Source organism: Pan troglodytes, chromosome 6 (assembly GCF_028858775.2).
Source record: "Pan troglodytes isolate AG18354 chromosome 6, NHGRI_mPanTro3-v2.0_pri, whole genome shotgun sequence".
Classification (NCBI taxonomy): Eukaryota; Metazoa; Chordata; class Mammalia; order Primates; family Hominidae; genus Pan; species Pan troglodytes.
This window is the reverse complement of record NC_072404.2, coordinates 118937746-118964638: the sequence shown is the minus strand read 5'-3', so window position 1 is coordinate 118964638 and position 26893 is coordinate 118937746. Positions and strand designations below refer to the sequence as shown.

The 26893-nt window shown below is 38.0% G+C and overlaps 1 protein-coding gene across 2 annotated transcripts in view; it reads left to right on the top strand.

Annotated features, from left to right (window-relative positions):
• RELN (reelin) overlaps window positions 1-26893 on the top strand; it is a 522571-nt gene that overhangs the window by 419532 nt on the left and 76146 nt on the right. For both annotated transcript variants that reach the window (XM_003318728.5, XM_054656222.2), the window contains exons 33-43: window positions 144-332; window positions 1010-1283; window positions 4593-4733; window positions 4837-5014; window positions 8495-8579; window positions 9385-9567; window positions 12734-12905; window positions 13002-13104; window positions 17517-17746; window positions 23776-23996; window positions 26202-26349. In XM_003318728.5, coding sequence (XP_003318776.2) covers window positions 144-332; window positions 1010-1283; window positions 4593-4733; window positions 4837-5014; window positions 8495-8579; window positions 9385-9567; window positions 12734-12905; window positions 13002-13104; window positions 17517-17746; window positions 23776-23996; window positions 26202-26349 — 1924 coding nt within the window. The remainder of the gene's footprint in view (window positions 1-143; window positions 333-1009; window positions 1284-4592; window positions 4734-4836; window positions 5015-8494; window positions 8580-9384; window positions 9568-12733; window positions 12906-13001; window positions 13105-17516; window positions 17747-23775; window positions 23997-26201; window positions 26350-26893) is intronic.

The window sequence follows — 26893 nt, the reverse complement described above, 5'->3', positions numbered from 1 at the left end:
AAGTATCCATACCCACCTTGCGCTGTGTGTTTCTTAATTTGCTGTCAATTTCTAGACAATTTGATTTAAAATCACAGTCATGAAGATATTCATATTGCTATGTAACGAAACTTCTCTAACCACCTTTATTCATCTGATTGCAGGGAAGCATTCAGCCCAGTGGGCTTTGGATGATGTTCTTATAGGAATGAATGACAGCTCTCAAACTGGATTTCAAGACAAATTTGATGGCTCTATAGATTTGCAAGCCAACTGGTATCGAATCCAAGGAGGTCAAGTTGATATTGACTGTCTCTCTATGGATACTGCTCTGATATTCACTGAAAACATAGGTATATATTGTCACCAGATAAAGGGAAAATATCTGATTAACTAGAGGACTAAATTAACTAAAACTCAGGAGGAAACTTTCTAATGCAAAACTGTGTGCCTAACTACCCATGCTGAGGGCGGCTCTCAGGGAAAAAAAAGAAGTTTTATTGTGCTAAGACAACTTGGTAATCCTAGTGACAGTTTTTGTTGGAACTGTCTTTCACAGAACATGAATGATATGAGTAAGGTTTCTTAGAAGAGCAAAAAAAATCTATGAGAGGACATTCCTATGTTTCATAACTTGTAGACTTAAGACTCTATGTTTAAAAAAAGATAGATGTTTGAAGTGATAGATATCCCAATTACCCTGATTTGATCATTACATATTGTATAAATGTATCAAAATATCACATGTAACCCCCAATATATGTATAACTGTAATATATCAGTATTTTAAAGATACTATGTTAGCCCTTTCCAAGGTGGTAATGCTTTTCAAATTAGCAGCCTTCTATATTTCCAAATCTATGGTAACCAAATAAAAGCAGAAAATATAAGAAGAAAAGTCAAAGCACATAGGGGGCACTAAAGATAGGCCATGATTTTTGTTTGCTATTGAAGATGTTTATTATAAGCATAAACACCAAATAAGAAAATGGCACACATATATGCTACCATTACACATTTTTTTTTTCAGGAAAACCTCGTTATGCTGAGACCTGGGATTTTCATGTGTCAGCATCTACCTTTTTGCAGTTTGAAATGAGCATGGGCTGTAGCAAGCCCTTCAGCAACTCCCACAGTGTACAGCTCCAGTATTCTCTGAACAATGGCAAGGACTGGCATCTTGTCACTGAAGAGTGTGTTCCTCCAACCATTGGCTGTCTGCATTACACGGAAAGTTCAATTTACACCTCGGAAAGATTCCAGAATTGGAAGCGGATCACTGTCTACCTTCCACTCTCCACCATGTGAGAATTGTCATTTGGCTACATGTCAGAACTTTGGGTGCCTGTCACTTAATTTGAAAATAATTGTGATTCGGCCTGGGGATTCTATTATTCTTTCATGATAATTATGCGTGGAAGTGCCAGTAAGAAAAAAAAGTGCAAGGTGCTTTGGTTTGCAAGTTTTAAATGTGGCTAGAGAGCACCCAAAGTTTTATGAGGCTGAACTTTTCTGTTCTTTGGCAACATAAAGGCTGCCCACCAGATTCCATTTTTAAACTGTTGTAAAAATAAGTCTCTGCCCATAAACCAGACTGATACTTATTCACACAAAGCAGTATGTGAAATTACCACATATTGGAGAGTATCCTTAGTTTTCTTTCATCTCAATACCACAGTATGAACAAAAGTTTGGTTCCTTTGGAATGCTCATATTGTTTTGCATCTGTCTTCCCCTCCCCAGCATTTCAGATCACATTCAAGAGTTGTACTGACTTACAGCAGGCTTCCACTTTTGTGGTGTAGGCATTTGGATCATTGGAGGATGTTTCTGGGAACTAACGGGTACTGTGGTGACTGGTTAGAGGCTGTACCTCCTGTGACTGCTCCCCCGAGATCCTTGCCTCTCCATTCCTGTGCTCTGTTCTGAATGGCAGGCTGCATTTCCCAGCCTCCTACATCTGTCAGACACTGCAGGAGAATGGAGGGGAGAAATAAGGGATAAATCAGGGTGTTCCTCCCCCTTCTTTCTGCCTCAAGTGCATCTTGGCCAACTTCTGTGGCTCTAGCTCCCCTGGGTGGCCCTCCAGGTGACCCTGGTCCCTGGGCACCAGCAACAACACTTCCTCCCTGTGTCCCTACAGTCTCAGACTCACAGTAAGTGGCTTCCTGACTTTGCTAAACTCCGGTTTCCTCACTGCTTCTACTGGCTTCTCTGCTCTGCCACTTGCTATACATCCAATTCCTTGCACTAATTTCTTTCTGTGTTAAGTGTTTATAGTGGTTTCTGTTTTCCTGGTTCAAACCTGATCCAGACATGTACAATCAAGAGGCAAGGGAAAATTCAGGAAGCCAAAACATTTTAGTATTTAGCCTAAAATAGTTTCCTATGACTGCTAAAGCTTTAAATAGTGCTTACTTGTAGCTCATTTATTCATTTTTTTAAAATTCAACAAACACTTATTGAATATCTACTGTGTTTTAAGCACTCTGGTACTAAATGAATAAGCTGATGCCAGGATCCAAATGTGTTAAAGTCATGCATCACTTAACGATGGTGATACATCTGAGAAATGCATTGTTAGGCAATTCCATTGTTGTGTGAACATCATAGAGTGAACTTAGATAAACCTTCATGGTTTAGCCCATTACACACCTATGCTGTATGATATAGCCTATTGCTCCTCAGCTACAAAGCTGTACAGCATATTGCTATACTAAATATTGTAAGCAATTGTAACATAATTCCAAGTATTTGTATATCTAAACATATCTAAACATAGGAAAGGTACAATAAAAATATGGTATAAAAGATTTAAAAATGGTACACTTGTATAGGGCACTTCCCATAAACAGAGCTTACAGGACTGGAAGTTGCTCTGGGTGAGTGGGTGAGTGAGTGGTGAGTGACTGTGAAGGCCTAGAATATTACTGTACACTACTATAGATTTCATAAACACTATGCACTTAGGCTCCACTAAATTTAAAAAAAGAATATTTTTCTTTCTTCAATAATAAATTTACCTTACTGTAACTTTTCCATTTTATAAACTTTTTTTAAACTTTTGGACTCTTGTGATAACAGTTAAAACACAAGCACATTGTACAGCTGTACAAAAATGTTTTCTTTCTATCTTTATTCTATAAGCTTTTAATATTTTGAGAACTTTAACTTTTAAAACTTCTTTCTTAAAAACTTAGACACAAAAACACACATTATTAGCCTTGGCATACACAAGGTCAGAATCATCAAGATGTCAATTAGCAATAGGAATTTTTTTTCAGCTCCATTATAATCTTATGAGACCATTGTCATAAATGCAGTCCATCATGACAGAAACGTCATTATGTAGCACATCACTGTATTTAGGATAACAAACCTCTAAGCAACTGTTTATGCTATAAGATGATACCAGAGGAAGTACTCGGAGATATTATTGAAACACAGGAGGATACTACCTAACTCATCTAGGGAGAACTGGAGGGAGCTTTCTGAAGGAGTTGATGTCTGAGCTGACTCTGAGTAGGGCTTATCCAGGAGAAGAGGGGAGCGAAAGGGCATTTGTGCTGGCGTAAGCCAGAACAAAATCCAGGAAGCCAGAAAAAGCATGGATGGATGGGGAAATTCAAGGGTTCAGTGTTGCCAGAATATAATTGCAAGGTAAGAAGTAGGAGGTCTGGAGCCAGGAAAGAGGACAGACAATGGAGGAGCCATGTATGTCGTCCTAAGTAGTTTGGTCTTGACAGTGCATATGTTGGGGAACCACTGAAGGGTGGTAAACAGTGGTGCTGTGATTAGGTTTCCATGTTAAAGCCACCATGCTGACAGCTGTGTCACATCCACGGAGAACTTGTGTAGGGGAAACAGTTCTACTTAGAATGGTGCTGCTGAAATTCTACTTCAAGTAGACTGTGTTCCACATTCCACATAACAGACAAACACACTTCTATGCAAACTTTTCCTAAGTGAGGGGCTGTTACTGTTGTTTGGTAAGTCTGCATCTATTTCTGGATAAAGCAGTCTTGTGACCCAAGATACTCCAAATAACAGATTGCAAATAAATAGAAAATATGAGAATACATCACATCATTCTAGACCTCAGCTTTAGAAAGCCAGAACCTCAAGAACCAAAGTAGAGTGCAGAAGTATCAAGGGCTTCCATTTACTCTCAGAAACCATTCCGGGACAGTAAAATAGAGACCTCACTGCCAGAACTTTTAAGACCCTAATTTTTCCTCATGTTTATCACCTTCAATCCCTCCCAGTACTGAATAGCAATAAGAGTCTGAAAGCAAAAACTGAAATTCTGCATGTATTTCAAAAACAAAACAAGTGGATAGTTCCAAATAACTTTTCCATTTCACACATGTGTTTGTAGAATCTTACATGAAAAAAATAGTGAAATATTTAAATAACATGCTTTCTACTCTCCTGTTTATGAGTCAAGAGAAAACAGCATTTCCTACTACTTAGTAGGAAAATAAAGTGCGTAAAGGAAGAGAGAACTGGACCCTGGAGGAAGGCACTTTAAAGAGAAAAGGGAATTAAAATAAATGTCCTTGTGCTTTCAAGGTTGCTTGTCAAACCAGTGGTGTGTTTTTTTTTTTGGTTAGTTCTCCCAGGACCCGGTTCAGATGGATTCAGGCCAACTACACTGTGGGGGCTGATTCCTGGGCGATTGATAATGTTGTACTGGCCTCAGGGTGCCCTTGGATGTGCTCAGGACGAGGGATTTGTGATGCTGGACGCTGTGTGTAAGTTAATAAAACTGACAGTTTCTTTCTTTGTAACGCAAAAATAAATATGGCTTGTTGAACATATGACAAATGTCTTTTCTCCACTCCCTCTCTTTCTTAGGTGTGACCGGGGCTTTGGTGGACCCTATTGTGTTCCTGTTGTTCCTCTGCCCTCGATTCTTAAAGACGATTTCAATGGGAACTTACATCCTGACCTTTGGCCTGAAGTGTATGGTGCAGAGAGGGGGAATCTGAATGGTGAAACCATCAAATCTGGAACATCTCTAATTTTTAAAGGGGTCAGATACAGATAAGATTCTCCTCCCAACATTACTACTAACATTGTCTTCTTCAGTCACTGCTCAACACAAATGCATTTCTGAATCTCTTCAGATGACATAATATTTAATACATAGTTATTGACTTTTAGCCCAAACCATGTTTCCTCTTCTGAGTGCAATCATTTTTTCATGATCACTTGGGCATAAAATTTTTCCTCTGCTTTGGTGATCAGACCTTCCTTACTTCCTGCTGGAATTATATACATAAATTTATATGTAGATAGTTTTTAGAATGTAAATTTCCATAATCTAAGATTTTATGTTACTAAATATTTAACTTGGAATATTTTCTAAATGACTTTATGAACGGTCTTTAGTTTTCCTTTTCTTTTTTTTTTCTGCCAATAGAACCATTTGGTGACTTTAAGAAAATCAAATACTTAAGTCAAGTAAAATAGCATTCTCAAACATTGTTAATATCTTTTTTGTATTTCAACCGAGATGTCTGGTTAGAGAGAATGTTAAGCAATTGTGTGAAACTCTGTGCTAAGCTGGCATATCTTCATATGTGAATACATGCCACATCCCATCTCTCTCAGCATGGGGAAATTGACTGACCTAGGTGTGCAAATGAAATCTTTGACAAAAACCTGCATGGGTTTCTGTACAGCCCTAATGATTAACATCTAACACCTAGAAAATTAGATAACCTGGAACTTTTTCAATTATAGTCAATAGATGCCAGTTATCATCCTTGTTTGAATCCAAATTCTTCTCAAGTTTTGGATGAGAAAGAAAGAAATGCGTAGGGCCTGAGAGAGATTTACAAGTCTCTGAGAGTTTTGAGGGACTGAAGAAATTAAGGTAGAACATTTCAGAGTGGAAACTCCTGGTTTTGGGGGCGGCGGGATTTGTTTTGTTTTGTCTTATCTAAGATGTTAGTTCTCATTACCATTAGCTCACATCTGACCCATTTGAACCAGTTGACAAGACTAAAAAGCAGAAGTCCTATAACTTTTTATGACTGAAAGATCTTTATCTGATAAATTTTTAAGCAGTAGAATTAACCTAGTCTTTTGATCCTCTAAACAAGAAAGATGCATAATGTTTTATATTTTCCCTTTAGCCATCCAAATGCAAGAGCAGCCAAGCATTATATGTCTTAGACATATTATCTATCAGCTCTGCAAGATGTAGAGAGGACTCAGCATGTGCCATTCAGTAGGTTGCAGTTTGACCTAGAAAGTCATTCTTTCGTGAAAAAGGATATGATAGTCTCTTTTTAATGTTTATAGATTCAGGAATACTATCTACTATTAAAATAGCTTGTTTGTTGCAAAAGAATTTCTCACTTTTAGCACAAATGGATCACTGAACCTGAAAAAGGATGAGAAAAGAAACATATGTGTGTGAACTAGAATATATGTGGCAGCAGAGTTTGACAGTTCTGCTGTATAAATATCAATATAAAATGCTAACCTATAAACAAATATTGCAAATATAAAAGAAATTTTCAGATTACAAATCATGCTCACTTTCAATAAAATTGCTCCTACAAAATACAGTGTAAAATAGGTCCCTTTAAGAGTGACTTGTATTGACCCATGGGAACAACTTTATACTTGCATTCCATAATCAAGGGGAAAGAGTAATCATATTTCTATATTTTGATGTTAGCAAGAGATATTTATTACCTGAATCTATCAACTATCTACCTCAAAGCTTTTTCATTACAATCTGAAGAAGGGACCTTTCCTCTCAACCTCAACTCCCACATGGCATTGAGCTCTAAAAGAATCCAACACTTAGCCAGGCACAGTGGTGCACACCTCTAGTCCCAGCTACAGTGGGGGCTGAGGTGGGAGGATCATTTGAGGCCAGGAGTTCGAGTTTGTAGTGAGCTATGATTACATTTATAAATAGCCACTGGGCGACAGAGCAAGACTCTGTCTCTTAAAACAAACAAACAAAAAAATCCAAGGCTTTATGCAAGTGTATAAGGAAGAGGGTAAAGACATTAAGACATGAAGAAATGAAGAAGATGCATGGGTTAGGTATCATGGACCGAACAGAGCAGTGAATTACTAGGCATAAAAGAAAAAACAAAGACTAGAAATATAAGGCTTTTACATGGCAACCTGTCCTGAAGTATGAATCTATGCTTTGTGAAGTTATGAGATGGGTTAAATGCAGTTGCGTTTTCATTACAATATCAAATAATTCTCAAATTCTACATTTGGCATTATCTGGATATTTCTCTCCCCAAACCAAAAGATAGTTTAATAAACAAAACACTGGTATCTTATAAAGGATAGACGTTTTAGAATCTGACATATCTGGGTTCAAATCCTACCATCACCACTTATAAACTATGTAATCTTGAGAAAGTTACTTTCCCTCTCTGAGTTTTAGTTTCCTTATCTGCAATATGAGAATAATATTTTTCTCTCAGTAGTGCTAGGTGCTTTAAATGAGTAAAATGTCTATCTTAGCACCCAGCATGTATAGGCACTCAATATGTGGTTGCTATTGTGGAATTTGCTCTACTTAAATTTTTTTCAGCTCTTGAGGAATGTGATCTATAATTTATATGATGAAGAAGAGGAAAATGTTCTCTGTTAGCTAAAATTACATTTGGCATTTGTTAGTTGATGAGAAATCAGTGACAATGTCCACTTATTATCACACAGCCATGCATCCGTAAAGAGTCACATCATTCAGAAGTTGCAGCTGAAAAACTAAAAGACTTGTCTGGACCTTAGGCTATTTGCATAGTGAAATTCTGTTTTACTGGCTGTCACTGCAATCCTATGTACCCATGAAGAAAAGAACCTTTCGAGTTGTCAATCCTAGGCAACCAGAAATAGTTAAATTAGCAGAAAAAATTACGAAAGCTAATGTGATCTCTTTCCTTGTTCATTGACTTCTCTGCATGAATGCTTACAGCCTGAGCATCAGGACTTGCCTTAGTTATGCCTTATTTAACTTGACCAACTGGGGGATGTTGTTGTGTCAGCCTGAATGAGAGCCCCTGGGGCTGTCAGAGTGAGCAAAGGAGTAGTAAGTTCCTAAGACTCCTTGGAACCCTGAGAAAGTTACCTATTAGTTCCCATCTTCCAGCGGGAGCACTTGGCACATTTTCCATCTGCTTCCTCGTTACTCTTCTCATAACATGCTGTGATCAAAGGAGGCTGTTTTTAACAAAGGCCTGTAGATATGTAATGCTATCATTTTTGCACCGCTTTTTAGAAGGGTCACAGAAAAGTCTGATTTAGATTTGAGACAATGAAACTGTGTCATTCAGGCACAGGATATGAAAGCCATTAAGAGAGGGGAAACAAGGATCATCCCATTTTTCCTTTTAAACTAGGCAAAATTTGCTTCTTGATCATGATATGTATTTATTACTTAGCTAATGCAAGTTAGGTGTATAAAATCAAAGGGATACAATTCTGCAAGTGAAAAAAAGTTGCTTAACGTATATGTTTTTATTTTCAGGAAGGACTAAGGATGCTTATTTCAAGAGATCTAGATTGTACAAATACAATGTATGTCCAGTTTTCACTTAGATTTATAGCAAAAAGTAAGTATGAATTTATTATTTTCCTTCAAGAGAATTCTCCCCTGTGCAATTCCTTTTCCACAAAGAAATCACGGATTTAAGGCCCATAAGTTTTGCTATATGGAAGAGCTAACATAAATTAGTATACATAAATGTTTGCAAATGTTTTTCTTTAATGTAAGTTTATCTTAATATAAGGGCAAGAAAACGACTGATTTTAAATAATTTCATATAGCTGTAATCATATTAGTTCTATGGTAGTTAAATTTATCATCATGTCCCTGAGTCTTTCCACCACTACTTTCTAACTAAAAGAAATTTAAATTTTAAAATGTTTAACTTATGAAAAACGTGGATTTTCTTTTACAGATGTGAATCCAAAAAAAGCCTATTCTTAGTCATTCTGGCTTTTCATATTAACTAAATAATTTTCCTGAACAAATTGATTGTAGATATAATACATATTCAAACAGTTTTTCTGTTTATATCCTGAGATTTAAATGTTTGACCCTTTGTAAAATCGTGATGCCTGTAGAATCAAAATGTTTTGATGTAATGTTTCCTAAATACAGAAAGATGCCTGTGCATATCTGAGAGAGAAAGAGAGGTATTATTGTGTGCAAATCCAAGCTTTGGTGCGTATTTCGAGATATACAGAAAGCCCAACCTGTCATCCCCTTAAGTTGCTTCTGAAGCATTTGGACTATAAAGCTTCCATGTAAACATAAGTTCTCTTATGCATTGATGCCTAAAGATTCAGCTAAGAACATACCATTTCCCCATTTTTATCACAGTATGTTTTATACCTGTGTTATCTTCTTCCTAGGTACCCCAGAGAGATCTCACTCTATTCTGTTACAATTCTCCATCAGTGGAGGAATCACTTGGCACCTGATGGATGAATTTTACTTTCCTCAAACAACGAATATACTTTTCATCAATGTTCCCTTGCCATACACTGCCCAAACCAATGCTACAAGATTCAGACTCTGGCAACCTTATAATAACGGTAAAAATGCATGTGTTCTCCTGTGATCAAAACTGATAGTGGCATGTTAACACATTTGTTTCTAAGGTGTGGAGGAAGTGTTTGTCAACTGAGCAGCTTAGCTGTCCACAGCACACACATTTTACATGCTTCACTTTTGACAAATGTATTAGTCCGTTTTCGTGCTCTTGATAAAGACAAACCCAGACTGGGAAGAAAAAGAGGTTTAATCGGACTTACGCTTCCACATGGCCAGGGAGGCCTCAGAATCATGGCGGGAGGCAAAAGGCATGTCTTACATGGCAGCAGCAAGAGAAAATAAGGAAGATGCGAAAGTGGAAACCCCTGATAAACCCATCGGATCTCATCAGACTTATTCACTGCCACAAGAACATTATGGAGGAAACTGCTCTCATGATTCAAATTATCTCCTACCTGGGTCCCTCCCACAATACATGGGAATTATGGGAGTACAATTCAAGATGAGATTTGGGTGGGGACACAGAGCCAAACCGTATCAACAAGTCTCAATAAATATTTAAATATTTAACATATATATATATATATATATATATATATATATACACACACGTATATATAATCTCTTCATATTTGACTAGTGGGTTCTCCTGTTAATGTAAATATAGCTGAATTCTGTTACAGAGCTAAAGATTTTTAAAAATAATCCAGCATTATCATTAGGCACTCATCAGTTGTAATGACATTTTTGTTGCATTTATTTGGGAATACATAGTTCTTCTGAGTGTGGCGTTTCATTAGTGAAATAGAATACTATAGCAAAATGCCATGACAAAGTGAGAGGGACTTAGACCAAGCAGATAGTGCCGTAGATAAAATATTCTTATTACATACACTTGCTTCAGTGATAAGTTAAAGTGAATGTATAATTTAATACATTTCAAATGGTTACAGAAAATGATTCTACAAATTGGTAATGTTTTATTGCTTCCTATATTTCTATTAACTGCTGATTATAAAGGACCAGACTTTACCAAGTCATGCATATAATCACCTAAATATGCGTGGAGATGCCACATTAAGCAGCAGATTCTTTGCAGAGGCAACACAAAAATGGAAAAGGCAAAGGTTCTTCCATCTCTAAAATTTAACCTATTTCCTTAACAATATGTTAAAACTAAAACATAAAACAAAATTTTTAATGTATTGTGAAACATATATGTATACATACATCTTGTCACTGAATAAAAGTCCAAAAAAGGAATGTGCCAGGCGCAGTGGCTCACAACTGTAATCCCAGCACTTTGGGAGGCCAAGGCAGGTGGATCACCTGAGGTCAGGAGTTCAAGACCAGCCTGGCCAACATGGTGAAACCCCATCTCTACAAAAATACAAAAAAATTAGCTGGGCGTGGTGGCACACACCTGTAATCCCAGCGACTAGGGAGTCTGAGGCAGGAGAATCACTTGAACTTGGGAGGCAGAGGTTGGAGTGAACCGAGATCATGACACTGCACTCCAGCCTGGGTGACGGAGGGATTGCTGTCTTCATACTATGTTTGGAGTGCTCACCTAATTATTTTTTCATTGATTCCACCAACCACTTTCTAAACAAGAAGAGGAAAGAATGCTACTAGAATTAGAACACGGATAGGATTAGAGATAGAGACCTGTGATTTCATTCAAAGCATCAGGTTTGTTCTACAGGCTCCTGTTTACAGATCCTTTTTTATGTTTTGTAAGAATTGTACTAAAGTAGAAATCAGTGAAGAAGCAACCTAGGGAATCTTGACGTTCCTGCTTGGCATGGACTTATCACCTTTTTTCAAGGTCAGTCCAAACAGTGCTTTACAAAAGCAGCCTGGCTTTTGCCATTATTATCTACTCTAACATATTCCTTAAACGCCTGGTCTAAATCACTGAATCAAATACTATAGCAGTATAAAGGGTGATTTCCCTAGTTTCCTATATATTCCCACAGTATCTCCAGATCAACATAGAAGATATGAAAAACATTAAGAAAACATGGAGTATTATTGATCATAGAATATTTTTCTTCTGTATTAAATAAACAAATAAATGCAATTACGTATCAGGGCATTATTTTAATGGCCATAGTCCTTCAGCCTGACTGAAGTATGGTGCTAAGCCATGGGTTGACCCTAAAAAGCATGAATTGCTCCCTGAATAGACTGATTAGTGTACCTCGGCTCTAAGTCCACTAACTGACCACTCATTCTCACAGACTGCATGTCTCACAGATTCCCCTAAACCACTAAAACACAACTCAAAACCCACTCTTGCCAGGGGAGGGTTCATAGCACTGCTATTATTTGAAGGACAGCATGCTTTCACATACATTATATACACAGCATTGTCACAGCTTTCTGAAATTAGCAAGGCAGTTCCATGGTATATCAATTTAATATGGTTGCAAGCTTAATTTTTTCACTTTTTTTTTTTTTTTTTTTGAGACAGCATCTTGCTCTGTTGCCCAGGCTGGAGTGCAGTGGCGTGATCTTGGCTCACTGCAACCTCCACCTCCCAGGCTCAACCATCCTCCCACCTCAGCCTCCTGAATAGCTGGGACTACAGGCATGCACCACCATGTCCAGCTAATTTTTTTGTTTATTTGTTTGCTTTTTTGTAGAGACGAGGTTTTGCCATATTGCCCAGGCTTGGGCAGTCTGCCCACCTTGGGCTCCCAAAGTGCTGGGATTACAGGCGTGAGCCACCGTGCCTGGCCAGTTTTAATCACTGACAATATACAAAGTACTGACAAGTACTTTATGTTTTTTTTTTCCCCCAGAAAGTATATGGGTTTGGCAGGGGGTGGTTTGTGTGGTTCTTTTTTGAGACATGGTCTTGCTCTGTTGCCCAGGCTGGAGTGCAGTGGCATGGTCACAGCTCACTGTAACCTCAAACTCCTGGACCCAAGCAGTCCTCCCACCTCAGCCTCCTGAGTAGCTGGGACTACAGGCATGCACAAACACACCTGGCTAATTTTTTTTATTTTTTGTAGAGATAGGCCCTTACTATGTTGCTCAGGCTGGTCTTGAACTCCTGGGCTCAAACAATCCTCCTGTAGAAGGCACATGTTTAACCTATTGTTACTGAGTTGCTTTTGTCCTTTGCTTTCTTTCAATGAGCAAAAGTGTTCATTTGATTTTCATCACTGGAAAAACTTGCTTTATCCAAAAATGCCTTAGGTAAGAAAGAAGAAATCTGGATTGTTGATGACTTCATTATCGATGGAAATAATGTAAACAACCCTGTGATGCTCTTGGATACATTTGATTTTGGGCCCAGAGAAGACAATTGGTTTTTCTATCCTGGTGGTAACATTGGTCTTTATTGTCCATATTCTTCAAAGGGGGCACCGTAAGTATTAAGAATCTAAAAATAAAACCACTGCTGTATACAAATCATGATGAACTTTTGCCTAAATGGATTCCTGGTTGTTTTCCTGTGTAACAGTGAAGAAGATTCAGCTATGGTGTTTGTTTCAAATGAAGTTGGTGAGCATTCCATTACCACCCGTGACCTAAATGTGAATGAGAACACCATCATACAATTTGAGGTACTTGACTTTGTTCTATAATAAATGCTTTAAATTTTATATTGAACAAAACCTAGGAAAGGGGAGGAAAATCTCAGATAATTTCATGCATTATGACCTCCCATTTTTGTGCAAGGATGTAAGAGATTTTGGCATCGTAATTTACTCTTATTAACAGAGCCAATTGTCATACTAAGGTTTATTTCTGAATTATTATCCTTTATGACGTAGTTTCCCCACCTGCTACAATGGGAAGTTGAAATAAATTATTTTAAACATTATAAAAATGAAAAGGCTCATACTATTCTTGTATTATATTTCCAAACTTTTTATGTGAAACTTAAAATTTCTTAGGGACTAGGTCAATGTAACTATAGTCTATGCCATGCTAGGATATTTATGTAATATTTGTCATGATGTTATTAATTTTACAGATAATACTGTTTTATAATTTCAAATGTATTTGTGTATTTTATTAATACTTATGCACTCCTTTTATTTGTCAAGAGAGCAAATTAATAATTAACATAAAAATATTTATATATTTCAAAAACTTAGATAAAATCAGCAGAACCAAAGGTATATTATACCAGCGTTTTAGAATATTAACTTTTCAGAATTTTTTTTCATAGCTAATAAAAGATGACATCTTTAGCACCTTTAAGAGTTCTATTATCAGCCAGGCGTGGTGGCTTACACCTATAATCCCAGGAGTTTGGGAGGCCAAGGCAGGCAGATCATGAGGTCAGGAGTTCAAGACCAGCCTAACCAACATGGTGAAACCCCGTCTCACTAAAAATACAAAAATTAGCCGGGCATGGTGGTGCGCACCTGTAATCTCAGTGACTTAGGAGGCTGAGGCAGGGGAATTGCTTGAACATGGGAGGTGGAGGTTGCAGTGAGCCGAGATTGTGCCACTACCCTCCAACCTGGGCACAAAGTGAGATTCCATCTCCAAAAAAAAAAAAAAAATAGAATTCAGGAAGAAACAAGTGCCTATATTCGAAAGTTTATCAAATGTCAATAGTTTACTTATCAGAAGGTAAAAGTTATGTAAGTTCACATACCTACACACACATAATATGTATAGTGTATATTTATTGTATATAACTATAACTATAGATGGTTATGTGTAACTGTATATATCAATAACTGGTTCCTATGCTTTGATGGCATGATAGTAAGAAAATGTTCATCTCAATTGGAAAGGGGAAATTTTTTATAGAAAGAATTGCATGCATTTATATAATTTATTTTAATGCACTTGAAAGCATGGGAAAAGGAATGGAGTGGTTGTTTTCCTAATGGTTAAAAAGGTCTTTACATAAAGACAGAATACACTGGTGGATACCAGGGTGGGGAGGAGAAGGATGTGGGAAGAAGTAGGTGAAAGGAGACAAGCTTGCAGTTATGAAGGATGAGTAAGTCTAGAGATCCAATGTACAGCATGAAGACCATAGTTAATAATATAATAATGTATGCTGAAAATGTGTTAAGAGAATAGATTTTAGATGCTCTTACCACACACACACACACACACACACACACACACACACACACACAAAAGGTAACTATGGAAGGTGATAGATAGGTTAATTCACTTGGCCGTAGTAATTATTTCACTTTGTATATCATATCAAAACAGTATGGGTACACCTTAAGTATATATAATTTTTTTTTTTCCACTTTTTTTTTTTTTTTTTATTATACTTTAAGTTTTAGGGTACATGTGCACATTGTGCAGGTTAGTTACATATGTATACATGTGCCATGCTGGTGCGCTGCACCCACTAACTCGTAATCTAGCATTAGGTATATCTCCCAATGCTATCCCTCCCCCCTCCCCTCCCCCCTCCCCACCACAGTCCCCAGAGTATGATATTCCCCTTCCTGTGTCCATGTGATCTCATTGTTCAATTCCCACCTATGAGTGAGAATATGCAGTGTTTGGTTTTTTGTTCTTGCGATAGTTTACTGAGAATGATGGTTTCCAATTTCATCCATGTCCCTACAAAGGATATGAACTCATCATTTTTTATGGCTGCATAGTATTCCATGGTGTATATGTGCCACATTTTCTTAATCCAGTCTATCATTGTTGGACATTTGGGTTGGTTCCAAGTCTTTGCTATTGTGAATAATGCCGCAATAAACATACGTGTGCATGTGTCTTTATAGCAGCATGATTTATAGTCATTTGGGTATATACCCAGTAATGGGATGGCTGGGTCAAATGGTATTTCTAGTTCTAGATCCCTGAGGAATCGCCACACTGACTTCCACAATGGTTGAACTAGTTTACAGTCCCACCAACAGTGTAAAAGTGTTCCTATTTCTCCACATCCTCTCCAGCACCTGTTGTTTCCTGACTTTTTAATGATTGCCATTCTAACTGGGGTGAGATGATATCTCATAGTGGTTTTGATTTGCATTTCTCTGATGGCCAGTGATGATGAGCATTTTTTCATGTGTTTTTTGGCTGCATAAATGTCTTCTTTTGAGAAGTGCCTGTTCATGTCCTTCGCCCACTTTTTGATGGGGTTGTTTGTTTTTTTCTTGTAAATTTGTTTGAGTTCACTGTAGATTCTGGATATTAGCCCTTTGTCAGATGAGTAGGTTGCGAAAATTTTCTCCCATGTTGTAGGTTGCCTATTCACTCTGATGGTAGTTTCTTTTGCTGTGCAGAAGCTCTTTAGTTTAATTAGATCCCATTTGTCAATTTTGGCTTTTGTTGCCATTGCTTTTGGTGTTTTGGACATGAAGTCCTTGCCCACGCCTATGTCCTGAATGGTAATGCCTAGGTTTTCTTCTAGGGTTTTTATGGTTTTAGGTCTAACGTTTAAATCTTTAATCCATCTTGAATTGATTTTTGTATAAGGTGTAAGGAAGGGATCCAGTTTCAGCTTTCTACATATGGCTAGCCAGTTTTCCCAGCACCATTTATTAAATAGGGAATCCTTTCCCCATTGCTTGTTTTTCTCAGGTTTGTCAAAGATCAGATAGTTGTAGGTAAGCGGCGTTATTTCTGAGGGCTCTGTTCTGTTCCATTGATCTATATTTCTGTTTTGGTACCAGTACCATGCTGTTTTGGTTACTGTAGCCTTGTAGTATAGTTTGAAGTCAGGTAGTGTGATGCCTCCAGCTTTGTTCTTTTGGCTTAGGATTGACTTGGCGATGCGGGCTCTCTTTTGGTTCCATATGAACTTTGAAGTAGTTTTTTCCAATTCTGTGAAGAAAGTCATTGGTAGCTTGATGGGGATGGCATTGAATCTGTAAATTACCTTGGGCAGTATGGCCATTTTCACGATATTGATTCTTCCTACCCATGAGCAAGGAATGTTCTTCCATTTGTTTGTATCCTCTTTTATTTCCTTGAGCAGTGGTTTGTAGTTCTCCTTGAAGAGGTGCTTCACATCCCTTGTAAGTTGGATTCCTAGGTATTTTATTCTCTTTGAAGCAATTGTGAATGGGAGTTCACTCATGATTTGGCTCTCTGTTTGTCTGTTGTTGGTGTATAAGAATGCTTGTGATTTTTGTACATTGATTTTGTATCCTGAGACTTTGCTGAAGTTGCTTATCAGCTTAAGGAGATTTTGGGCTGAGATGATGGGGTTTTCTAGATAAACAATCATGTCGTCTGCAAACAGGGACAATTTGACTTCCTCTTTTCCTAATTGAATACCCTTTATTTCCTTCTCCTGCCTGATTGCCCTGGCCAGAACTTCCAACACTATGTTGAATAGGAGCGGTGAGAGAGGGCATCCCTGTCTTGTGCCAGTTTTCAAAGGGAATGCTTCCAGTTTTTGCCCTTTCAGTATGATATTGGCTGTGGGTTTGTCATAGATAGCTCTTATTATTTTGAAATATGTCCCATCAATACCTAATTTATTGAGAGTTTTTTTAGTATATATAATTTTTAAAAAATCTTTCCCTGTGCCAGGGAAATGATGACAATGATTGTATTTTCTTTTGATATTGAATATTCATTGAAGATTCATGTGTAAAACTCTTAGGATTATTTGGAAGGTGTCATAAGAAGGAAAATAGAAGGTATCCTACCTAGATGGGGGGGGAAGCTAACAGTTAGGATTAGGGAAACAGTCTTTTCACTATGATTTGCTTGGCTTGGCTAGGAAAATGGGCCAAAGGTGAAATTTGGAATTGTCCCAGCCTCTGCCTTACCCAGTTCCTGCTTTTTATAACATGAAGGGAAATAAATTTTTCATGAGGCCCTTTGAGGTTCTTTATGAAAAATTATAATTTCAAGGTAATATACAATATTACTCAGTAAGGCAAAACATAATTTTATAGTATTAAATATTTCAGCAAGACAGTTCCCAGGAAAATGGACCCTAGAAAATAATGAAGTGGTGAATCATTTCAAGGCTTGTTGCTCTGAGGTAATTTGTATCATTTTTTTCTTCATCCCCAAGATCAACGTTGGCTGTTCGACTGATAGCTCATCCGCGGATCCAGTGAGACTGGAATTTTCAAGGGACTTCGGGGCGACCTGGCACCTTCTGCTGCCCCTCTGCTACCACAGCAGCAGCCACGTCAGCTCTTTATGCTCCACCGAGCACCACCCCAGCAGCACCTACTACGCAGGAACCATGCAGGGCTGGAGGAGGGAGGTCGTGCACTTTGGGAAGCTGCACCTTTGTGGGTAAGGACCCGCTGCTTGACGCCACATTTGTTTCTCCTTTGACAGTTTATTCCTGAAGTCATCATTCACTTGCCACTTTATCATGGGGAAATTTCCACCTGACGTTTCTTCCTCCGTTCTCAAGCAGATCAGTGGATATTTAAAATGTAGGACACGGAGCTGACATAACTACTAATTTCTAGTTCGAAGGTAGATTTTAACAGCACACCATGGGCTGCACCCTGTAGTGGGGTTCATATCCTTGTGAAATTCTGTTAGATCAATTAGAACACAACAAAAATAAGGTTTTCCACGCGTTCCTCCTGCCTACTCCCACCTGACAATATAAATGCAGCTAGAATATTATGACTTTCAAACACCTGCCTATGTCTGTCATGCAGGGAGAGTGTATATAGGGAGCATAGAAGCCCACAGAATATTCCTGGTGTCTCATTAAAAAAAAAAAAAAAAAAAGTTAGCACGTTGCCCCCAGGCATCTCTACTTTTCCAACCTCTCTCAGCATTCTTGTTACATTTATTTGACTCTTCTGCTGAAAAGCAACTTAGAGATAAAGGACTTCACCCCTAAGAGAAATGAAATGAAAAGTATATTTCAAAAAACAAAACTGATAATAAAAGTGAACAAAGAGAGGAAGTCAACAAAGCAGTCTGCCTCCAAATTTCTGTTTTTTCTCTCAGAATTAAGAATGTTTTCTTTCAGAGTATGTCAAAAAAGAAGAAAGTACTAATATCATACTTTCAAGATGGAAATAGATTTATATTCCTGCTGTGAAATGGAGCATAATTAGAAGTCTTGAGTCTTCAAACAAGACTACTAATACCTAGTACTTTTCCAAAAGGGTGAAAGTGAATTTTTTAAAGTCTGCATCTCTTTGAACATGAATCTATCCACTCCTCATTATATCATCCGCATAACTTTTATAAATTGATTGCTAAGGATTTTAATATTTTGGGTTGTTGAATATATAATTTACTAATCCTTGCGATTATGCCAGGATATGATTCTCATAGGAAATCCAACTATCTTTTTAAAAATAAGCATTACTAAGCAAAAAGTCCTCAAGAACTGATAGCCAGAGGAGGCAAAGAGTGTCTCTGGAGATCATAGGAATAGATGGAGCTGATGACACAGCCAGCACAACCAGAAAGCTACCATTGGTTGTGGGGAGCTTGTCTTTAGAAGAATCTGGCAGGGGAAAATAATCCAGGAAAAAGTTTTTATTCAAAATGGTTGTATTATTTAAGATCATATGTTGCAAGAAATATAAAGAGGCTTACCAAAAAGGTGAAAGAACTTATTGGAAAGATACTGGGGAATTGCATGGACTTCACTCAGAAAGTGTGGGGGACTTAGCAACAGAAGTTTATGATCCTTGTTTTTATTGTGCTCACATTAACATCACTTGGCAAACCAGAGCTTTCATTTTCTGGAGCTCTTAATTCCAAATTTTCAAATCTGAACCTATCAGCTGTAGCCTGAAAGCCAAGTGTTCCAAGAGAAGCATAGCTGTCGAAAAACCATGCCTATGAGCAGGACAGGCAAGGGGAAAGGCCTAGATAGCTTAGGCACTGCTATGGTCTGAATTTTTGTTGAAATTCACATGTCTGAATTCATTCCCCTGAAGGTAATGGAATAAGGAGATGGGGCATTTTAGGGGGCAATTAGTTCATGAAAGTGGAGCCCTCATGATTGGCATCAGTGCCCTTATAAAAGAGACTCCAGTGGACTGCCTTGCCTCTTCCACCATGTGAGGACCCAGCAGGAAGGCAGCATCCATAAACCACAAAGTGAGTCCTCACCAGACACTGAGGTGCTGGCTCCTTTATCTTGGACTTCCCAGCTACTCCACAAGTGTGAGAAATAAATTTCTGTTATTTATAAGCCACCCGATTTATGGTATTTTGTTACAGCAGCCTGAATGGAGTAAGACAGGCTTCTAGATACAGAGCAGTCCACTGAACTCCCTTATGGTATTATGGACAAACACTAGGTTTTCTGTTTAATGGACCTCTAATTTCCTCCAATTATCCAGCTAAGAATTAAATAGAAAACCACCCTAAAGATAGATTGTAGGTTATGATTTTAGATTGTTTTGCCAACTGAGACTTGCTTCAGCAAGTTCCCACTTGGAAATAATCCCATCTAAAGGTGTATGAAACAAGATGACAAAGACCTGCCAGAGGCACTGAGTGAAGATGTCCATGCCAGGGGAGTGCTCCAGCGTCACAGAGACCACCTCGCTCAGCGTTGGTAATGCCCACTGTGCTGTGCTTCCACATAAGGCATGACAATATAATTTGGAAATCTGAACAAGAGACTTGCAGACATCTATATTTTCACCCACTGGTACAAAACCACTTACAAAACACAATAATAGTGTACAGAACCTCGACTGTCACATTATTTGTATTCCATGTCATTTTTATTTCCATGAAAATAAAGTACATGTATCAAGGAGGCATGCATGCCTATTCTCAGAATGGTATAAACCCACCTTTCAAACTGCCTTCAACCATTTCTGTGAAGAGAAAAATTTGCCTTAAGGGTGTTGTCTAGTCCTTGTTTCAGGAAAAGAATTAGCGCTCTTCTTAAAACCCATGCAGGCATGAATGGCTGGAAGGCAAAAGTTAAATTTTCTCCAACTCAGTGAACCATCCCTTGGTTGGTATTCAACATGGTACATAGTAATGGCACAAGTGCTGGATGCTAAAAGCATATATATATACAAAAATCCATGTTTAAATTACTCTTTTCTTGCATTTATTGGACACTAGATACACACAAAAAGTGTATTAAATGTTCTCAGGTGCAAAATAGTCAAATTTTGTTCCTTCTACATATATAGTCCATTTACATTCAAAGAATAACTGTGAGCTTTCATCTAATTTTATTCACATCACCTTGGTGTGCTTTTAGAGTCCTTTTGTCTTTAAAAGTTCCTAATTGTTTTTGCTTTGTGCAATTTCATAATGAGTCAACCAAAACCCCTATTTAATGAAAGCAATGTTGTGTGCTTGAAATTTTAAGTTTATGTTTAAAAAACAGATCCTTTTGAATACAACTGGCTTAGGAGAACAGATGCTGACATTCACCAAGGAGGGTGGCAGTGAGAAATTTTCAAAATAAGATTTCAGCAGAAGGGAACCACAGTGAAACCAGACCCTTCAGCCTATTTATCATAGTGCTTGCAGTTTCTGTGTCAAGGCAGGTGAACAATAATAAATATCCAACTAAGGTGGTTCATTTGTATTCAGAACATTTGAATAAATAAGAAGTTCAAAAAAAATCCTTGTAGGCTTTTGTTCAAAGGAAAACTCCAGCCATTTCCCTCAGCTCAGCAGTCTGAAAGTTCAAAAGGTAAGAAGTGCTTCTTGCCAAGACTAAACTCTGACAAGTATTTGAAAATAAAGTTTAATTATGGACTGGCATTTTGGGGGCAGCTTAATATAGTTGGAGGTTGGGACTGGACATGGTGGCTCACGCCTGTAATCCCAGCACTTTGAGAGGCCAAGGCGGGCGGATCACTTGAGGTCAGGACTTTGAGAGCAGCCTGGCCAACATGATGAAACCCTATCTCTATTAAAAATACAAAAATTGGCCGGGCGCGGTGGCTCACGCCTGTAATCCCAGCACTTTGGGAGGCCGAGGCGGGCGGATCACGAGGTCAGGAGATCGAGACCATCCTGGCTAACACGGTGAGACCCCGTCTCTACTAACAATACAAAAAATTAGCCGGGCGTGGTAGCGGGCGCCTGTAGTCCCAGCTACTCGGGAGGCTGAGGCAGGAGAATGGCGTGAACCCGGGAGGCGGAGCTTGCAGTGAGCCGAGATCGCGCCACTGCACTCCAGCCTGGGCGACAGAGCGAGACTCCGTCTCAAAAAAAAAAAAAAAAAAAAAATACAAAAATTAGCCAGGCGTGGTGGTGGGCGCCTGTAATCCCAGCTACTCTGGAGGCTGAGGCAGAAGAATTGCTTGAACCCTGGAGGTGGAGGTTGCAGTGAGCCAAGATCGTGCCACTGCACTCAAGCCTGGGCGACAGAGCAAGATGGAACAATGAAATTAGGGTTAAATATATGTAGGAACTTGAATCTGTCGCTTTACTATCCACTAAATTTTAGAAGCCTAACAAATGTATTTTTCCCCCACTACCCATCCTTAATCCTGGTATTTAACTTCTAATTTCTGTTTCTCAAACAGAAAACTATTCAGAATTTAGTTTCTATGATAATTGAAAATTGGGAAGATTCACAGGGCACAAAAATAAGTGCACATGTCATCTCTGCATCCTGCCATTCTAAAATAAATCTGTCTTCTTTGAACTGAGTTATACACATGATAAAATACATTAAAACATTTCTGGACAGCTACCTAAATATGTAGATTATTTCTAAGGAGCTAACTTATCAGCAACATGATAGGACAATTCAAAAGGAAAATTATTTTTGACTTAAAAAGAAGTTAAGAAATAAGAGAATCTAAAAATACATCAGATTCTGCCACTTTTTCTCTTAAAAAATAATCTTTTTGGGCTCTCTGTTTCTGATGAGATAAAATCCAAAAAACCTTAGTTTGGCTCATAAGGACTTTCATAACAAATTACATGCCACAAACATTTACTGAGCATCTACTATGTGTGAACACTATATGGGTGCCTTAAAAAGGTACAAAAAAAGAAAGAGACATGGACATTGGCCTCTATGAGCTCACAGCCAATAGAGGAAATAGACACACTTTTAAGTAACTCCAGCTGGGATAACTATAATAATGGAAATTCCATCAAAATTATGGAAGAGAAAGTAAGATAGAAAAATTTAAAAGATTGTCATTTACCATAAGGTCCATCAATTTCACTACCCTTCTACCCAAAAGAATTGAAAACATGTATTTAAGCAATTACCTGTACACAGATATTTATAGCATTACTATTCACAATAGCCAAAAAATGGAAACAACCAAATGTCCATCAACTAATGAATGGGTAAACAAAGCTAGTATATCCATACAATGGAATATTGTTCAGTCACAAAAGCCATGAAGTTCTGATACTTGCTACACCATGAATGAACCTTGAAAACATTATGCTGTTATGCTAAGTGAATGAAGCCAGACACAAAAGGTCACATATTCTATCTTTCCATTTATATGAAATATCCAGAATACGTCAATCCATAGAGACAGAAATGATTGGTGGTTGTCAGTTGTCAGGGAGGGAGAGATGGGGAAAACTGTTCAATGGGCATGGGGTTTCCTTTTGGGGTGATAAAAATGTCTTGAAACTAGAAAGAGGTGATGGTTGGACAACACTATGAATGTGGTAAATGCCACTGATGTGTACACTTTAAATGGTTAATGCTTAATCTTATGTTGTGTGAATTTTACCTCAGTTTGTTTAAAAAAGGTTAGTTATACAGAGTGTATTAAATAGACAGAAGGGGCCGGGCGCGGTGGCTCATGCTTGTAATCCCAGCACTTTGGGAGGCTGATGTGGGCGGATCGCCTGAGGTCAGGAGTTCAAGACCAGCCTGGCCAAGATGGTGAAACCCCATGTCTACTAAAAATTCAAAAATTAGCCAGGCGTGGTGGTGGGCACCTGTAATTCCAGCCACTCAGGAGGCTGAGGCAGGAGAATCGCTTGAACCCGGGAGATGGAGGTTGCAGTGAGCCAAGATTGTGCCACTGCACTCCAGCCTGGGGGACAGAGTGAGACTCTGTCTCAAAAAAAAAAAAAAAAAATAGTAAGGATGGAGAAATCTGCACCAAGGAAGTCAATATGGAAAAAGATGGGAAGATCAAGTGAAACATTGACATTCTGATAGGATTAGGAAAAGCTTACAAGAAACAAGAACTTTATTGGCAAAATCCTGGAGATTGAGGAATGGAGTTTTGTTCCTGAAATGGCAAACGTTTTCTATTTCTTGGGTGTTGAGCATAGGTAGAAGCTTCCCATTGTTCATTGATCAGATGTGCTTACTTTGAAGGTATATTGCTCTGTTGATTAGCTTTTGAAAGACTTGTCCTCTTTTCCAGATCTGTCCGTTTCAGATGGTACCAGGGATTTTACCCTGCCGGCTCTCAGCCAGTGACATGGGCCATTGATAATGTCTACATCGGTCCCCAGTGTGAGGAGATGTGTAATGGACAGGGGAGCTGTATCAATGGAACCAAATGTATATGTGACCCTGGCTACTCAGGTCCAACCTGTAAAATAAGCACCAAAAATCCTGATTTTCTCAAAGATGATTTTGAAGGTAGTCTTTTCTTACAAATTCTGTGTAGTCTTGTGAAAGAACTTATATGTTAAACACAATTTTTGGTAGATAACTAATCATTAAGTTTAATTCTAATATCTCATTATTATTTCAGTTGTGAACATCCAAGAATTCATTTAGTTCTGAATTTATAGAGTTCCATTTTGGAAACAATGGTCAGTGAGTAAAATACTGATACATGCTACAAGACGTTTATTGAGAAAAACTAAGGCTGTGTTCACAACTTTTTCTACCACATGTAATTTCTGCCTAATGACAATTTTAGAATATATCTATAGAGACTTAATCTTGGATGGAAGGGTTTCCAGAAATATAAATTCCTGTTACTGCTTTACCACAAACTGCTTAAATAGCCTCTCATCACTTTCTATAGTTTAGTTTTACACCTAGAATTCAGTATCATTATGTGTGAAGACAATGTTACAACATAGTAAAATGCATGTAATGTAATGATTAGAAAAAAGCATTTAAATTATATATGCACTTTGATCAAACTGTGGAAAAACACCTCCATAAAAGAAAGTCTTAAGTATAATAGCCATCTATATTAGGGTAGTGGGATTAAAAGATTTTCTTTCGGCCTGGTGCAGTGGCTCATGCCTGTAATCCCAGCACTTTGGGAGGCTGAGGCAGGTGGATCACGAGGTCGGGAATTCGAGACCAGCCTGGCCAACATGGTGAAACCCCATCTCTACTAAAAATACAAAAAAGCCGGGCACGCTGGCAGGCACTTGTAATCCCAGCTACTTGGGAGGTGATTCGCTTGAACCTGAGAGGCGGAGTTTGCAGTGAGCCGAGATCACACCACTGCACTCTAGCCTGGGCAACAGAGCGAGACTCCATCTCAAAAAAAAAAAAAAAAAAGATTTTCTTTCTTTTTGCTCAGTTTTTGTAAAATTGTTATATTTATGGTTTTACAATACATTTTAAAACTAGATCTAAGTATATCCATACAGTGGAACATTACTCAGCCATAAAAAGGAATGAAATACTGATACATGCTACAACATAGATGAAACTCAAAAACATGCTAAATGAAAGAAGCCAGACACAAAAAGCCACGTATTATGTCAATCTGTCTTTATGAAATATTCAGAATAAGTAAATTCATAAAGACAGAAAGCAGATTATCATTTGTCAGTGTTGGAGGAGGGGGAAATGAGGGGACAGTGACAGTTTAACGGGTACAGGGTTTCCTTTCGGGCTCATGAAAAAGTTCTGGAACTAGGTAGTAGTGATGGCTGCACAACAGAGTGTATCAACTATATGCCACTGAATTGTTTACTTTGACGTGGTTAAAATGGTAAATCTTATGTGATGTGTATTTTACCACAATGAAAAAATAAATAAACTAAATCGGAGTATCTGAACAGATTTAAGAGCTGGTTTTTAAAGACAGTATTTTATTTTATTTATTTTTTGAGATGGAGTTTTGCTCTTTCACCCAGGCTGGAGTGAAGTGGCACAATCTTCGGCTAACTGCCACCTCCGCCTCCCGGGTTCAAGCAATTCTCCTGCCTCAGCCTTCCGAGTAGCCGAGATGACAGGCACCTGCCACCACACCTAGCTAATTTTTGTATTTTTAGTAGAGACAGGGTTTTGTCATGTTGGCCGGGCTGGTCTCGAACTCCTGACCTCAGGTGATCCACCTGCCTCGGCCTCCCAAAGTGCTGTGATTACAGGTGTGAGCCACTGCACCCAGCCTTAAAGATGTTATTTAATAGGCAATAATAAATGGTATTGAAATTTCTCCCACTAAACTGTTTTTTTAAATATTTTGTTGTCCCTGCCTGATACTATCCTTACATTAGAAAGGACACAGTAGAGAGGCTGGTGGAAAGGCTACACAGCCCCCACCTTCCTGATGGCCTGAACTACTCTCTGACTAACCAGTGTCCTTTTTTTCAGTGTGAACAAGCCGAAAGGAGGGATCCATCTAGCTGGACCATAGATACTCAAGAAAATACCCCCTCCTCCTATCACAAGAATCTTTAAATTATTCCAGCCAAGGCTAAACAATTCAAACAAGCTGAAATGTTGAAAAGACCTCTTATCCTAAAACATGACTTTAATATTTATGACTTCATATTTTGAAACTACATAATGCATTTACCATACTCCTTTTAAAAATACAACTCACTATAGTTGGGGTCATAGGTAAACCATATTTTCCAATTTTTTCAGGTCAGCTAGAATCGGATAGATTCTTATTAATGAGTGGTGGGAAACCATCTCGAAAGTGTGGAATCCTTTCTAGTGGAAACAACCTCTTTTTCAATGAAGATGGCTTGCGCATGTTGATGACACGAGACCTGGATTTATCACATGCTAGGTAATCATTTTTAGATGCTGTTGAAAAAAACCACATCGTAATGTATAATAGCAGAACATAATCAAATCAGAAAGAAGCAGAGCGATTTCAAGGACAAGGCCTTCCATTGTAAATACTGAACTTCTCTCTTTATCAAAGCTTTCAGGAAGACACAAGTTACATAATTTCTATTCTAAAATTGAAAGAGATTATTCAATAACTTAATCAGAAAGGAAACATACCTAAACAGGCAAAAATTAACATCTGATATTTTATAAGATTGAGATTAGGAAGTAACAATGTTTAATTTACTTTAACTTCAATAAAATATTGTGTCTTCTTTATCTTTCTGTATAACATACTTTTCATTAGCACTTGCACTATGTAGAAATTATTTACACTTATACCATGCTTAGTAGAAAGCTTAGTTGAAATGCAGTACATCTTCAAATTATTCATAATTAGTTTTATCTCCGCCAGCAATTTAAGTTAAAAACATTTGAAGGGCAGCCTTATTCTTTATAAGCATCTTTCCAATGATTCACTCACAAATTCTAAGCAGTCA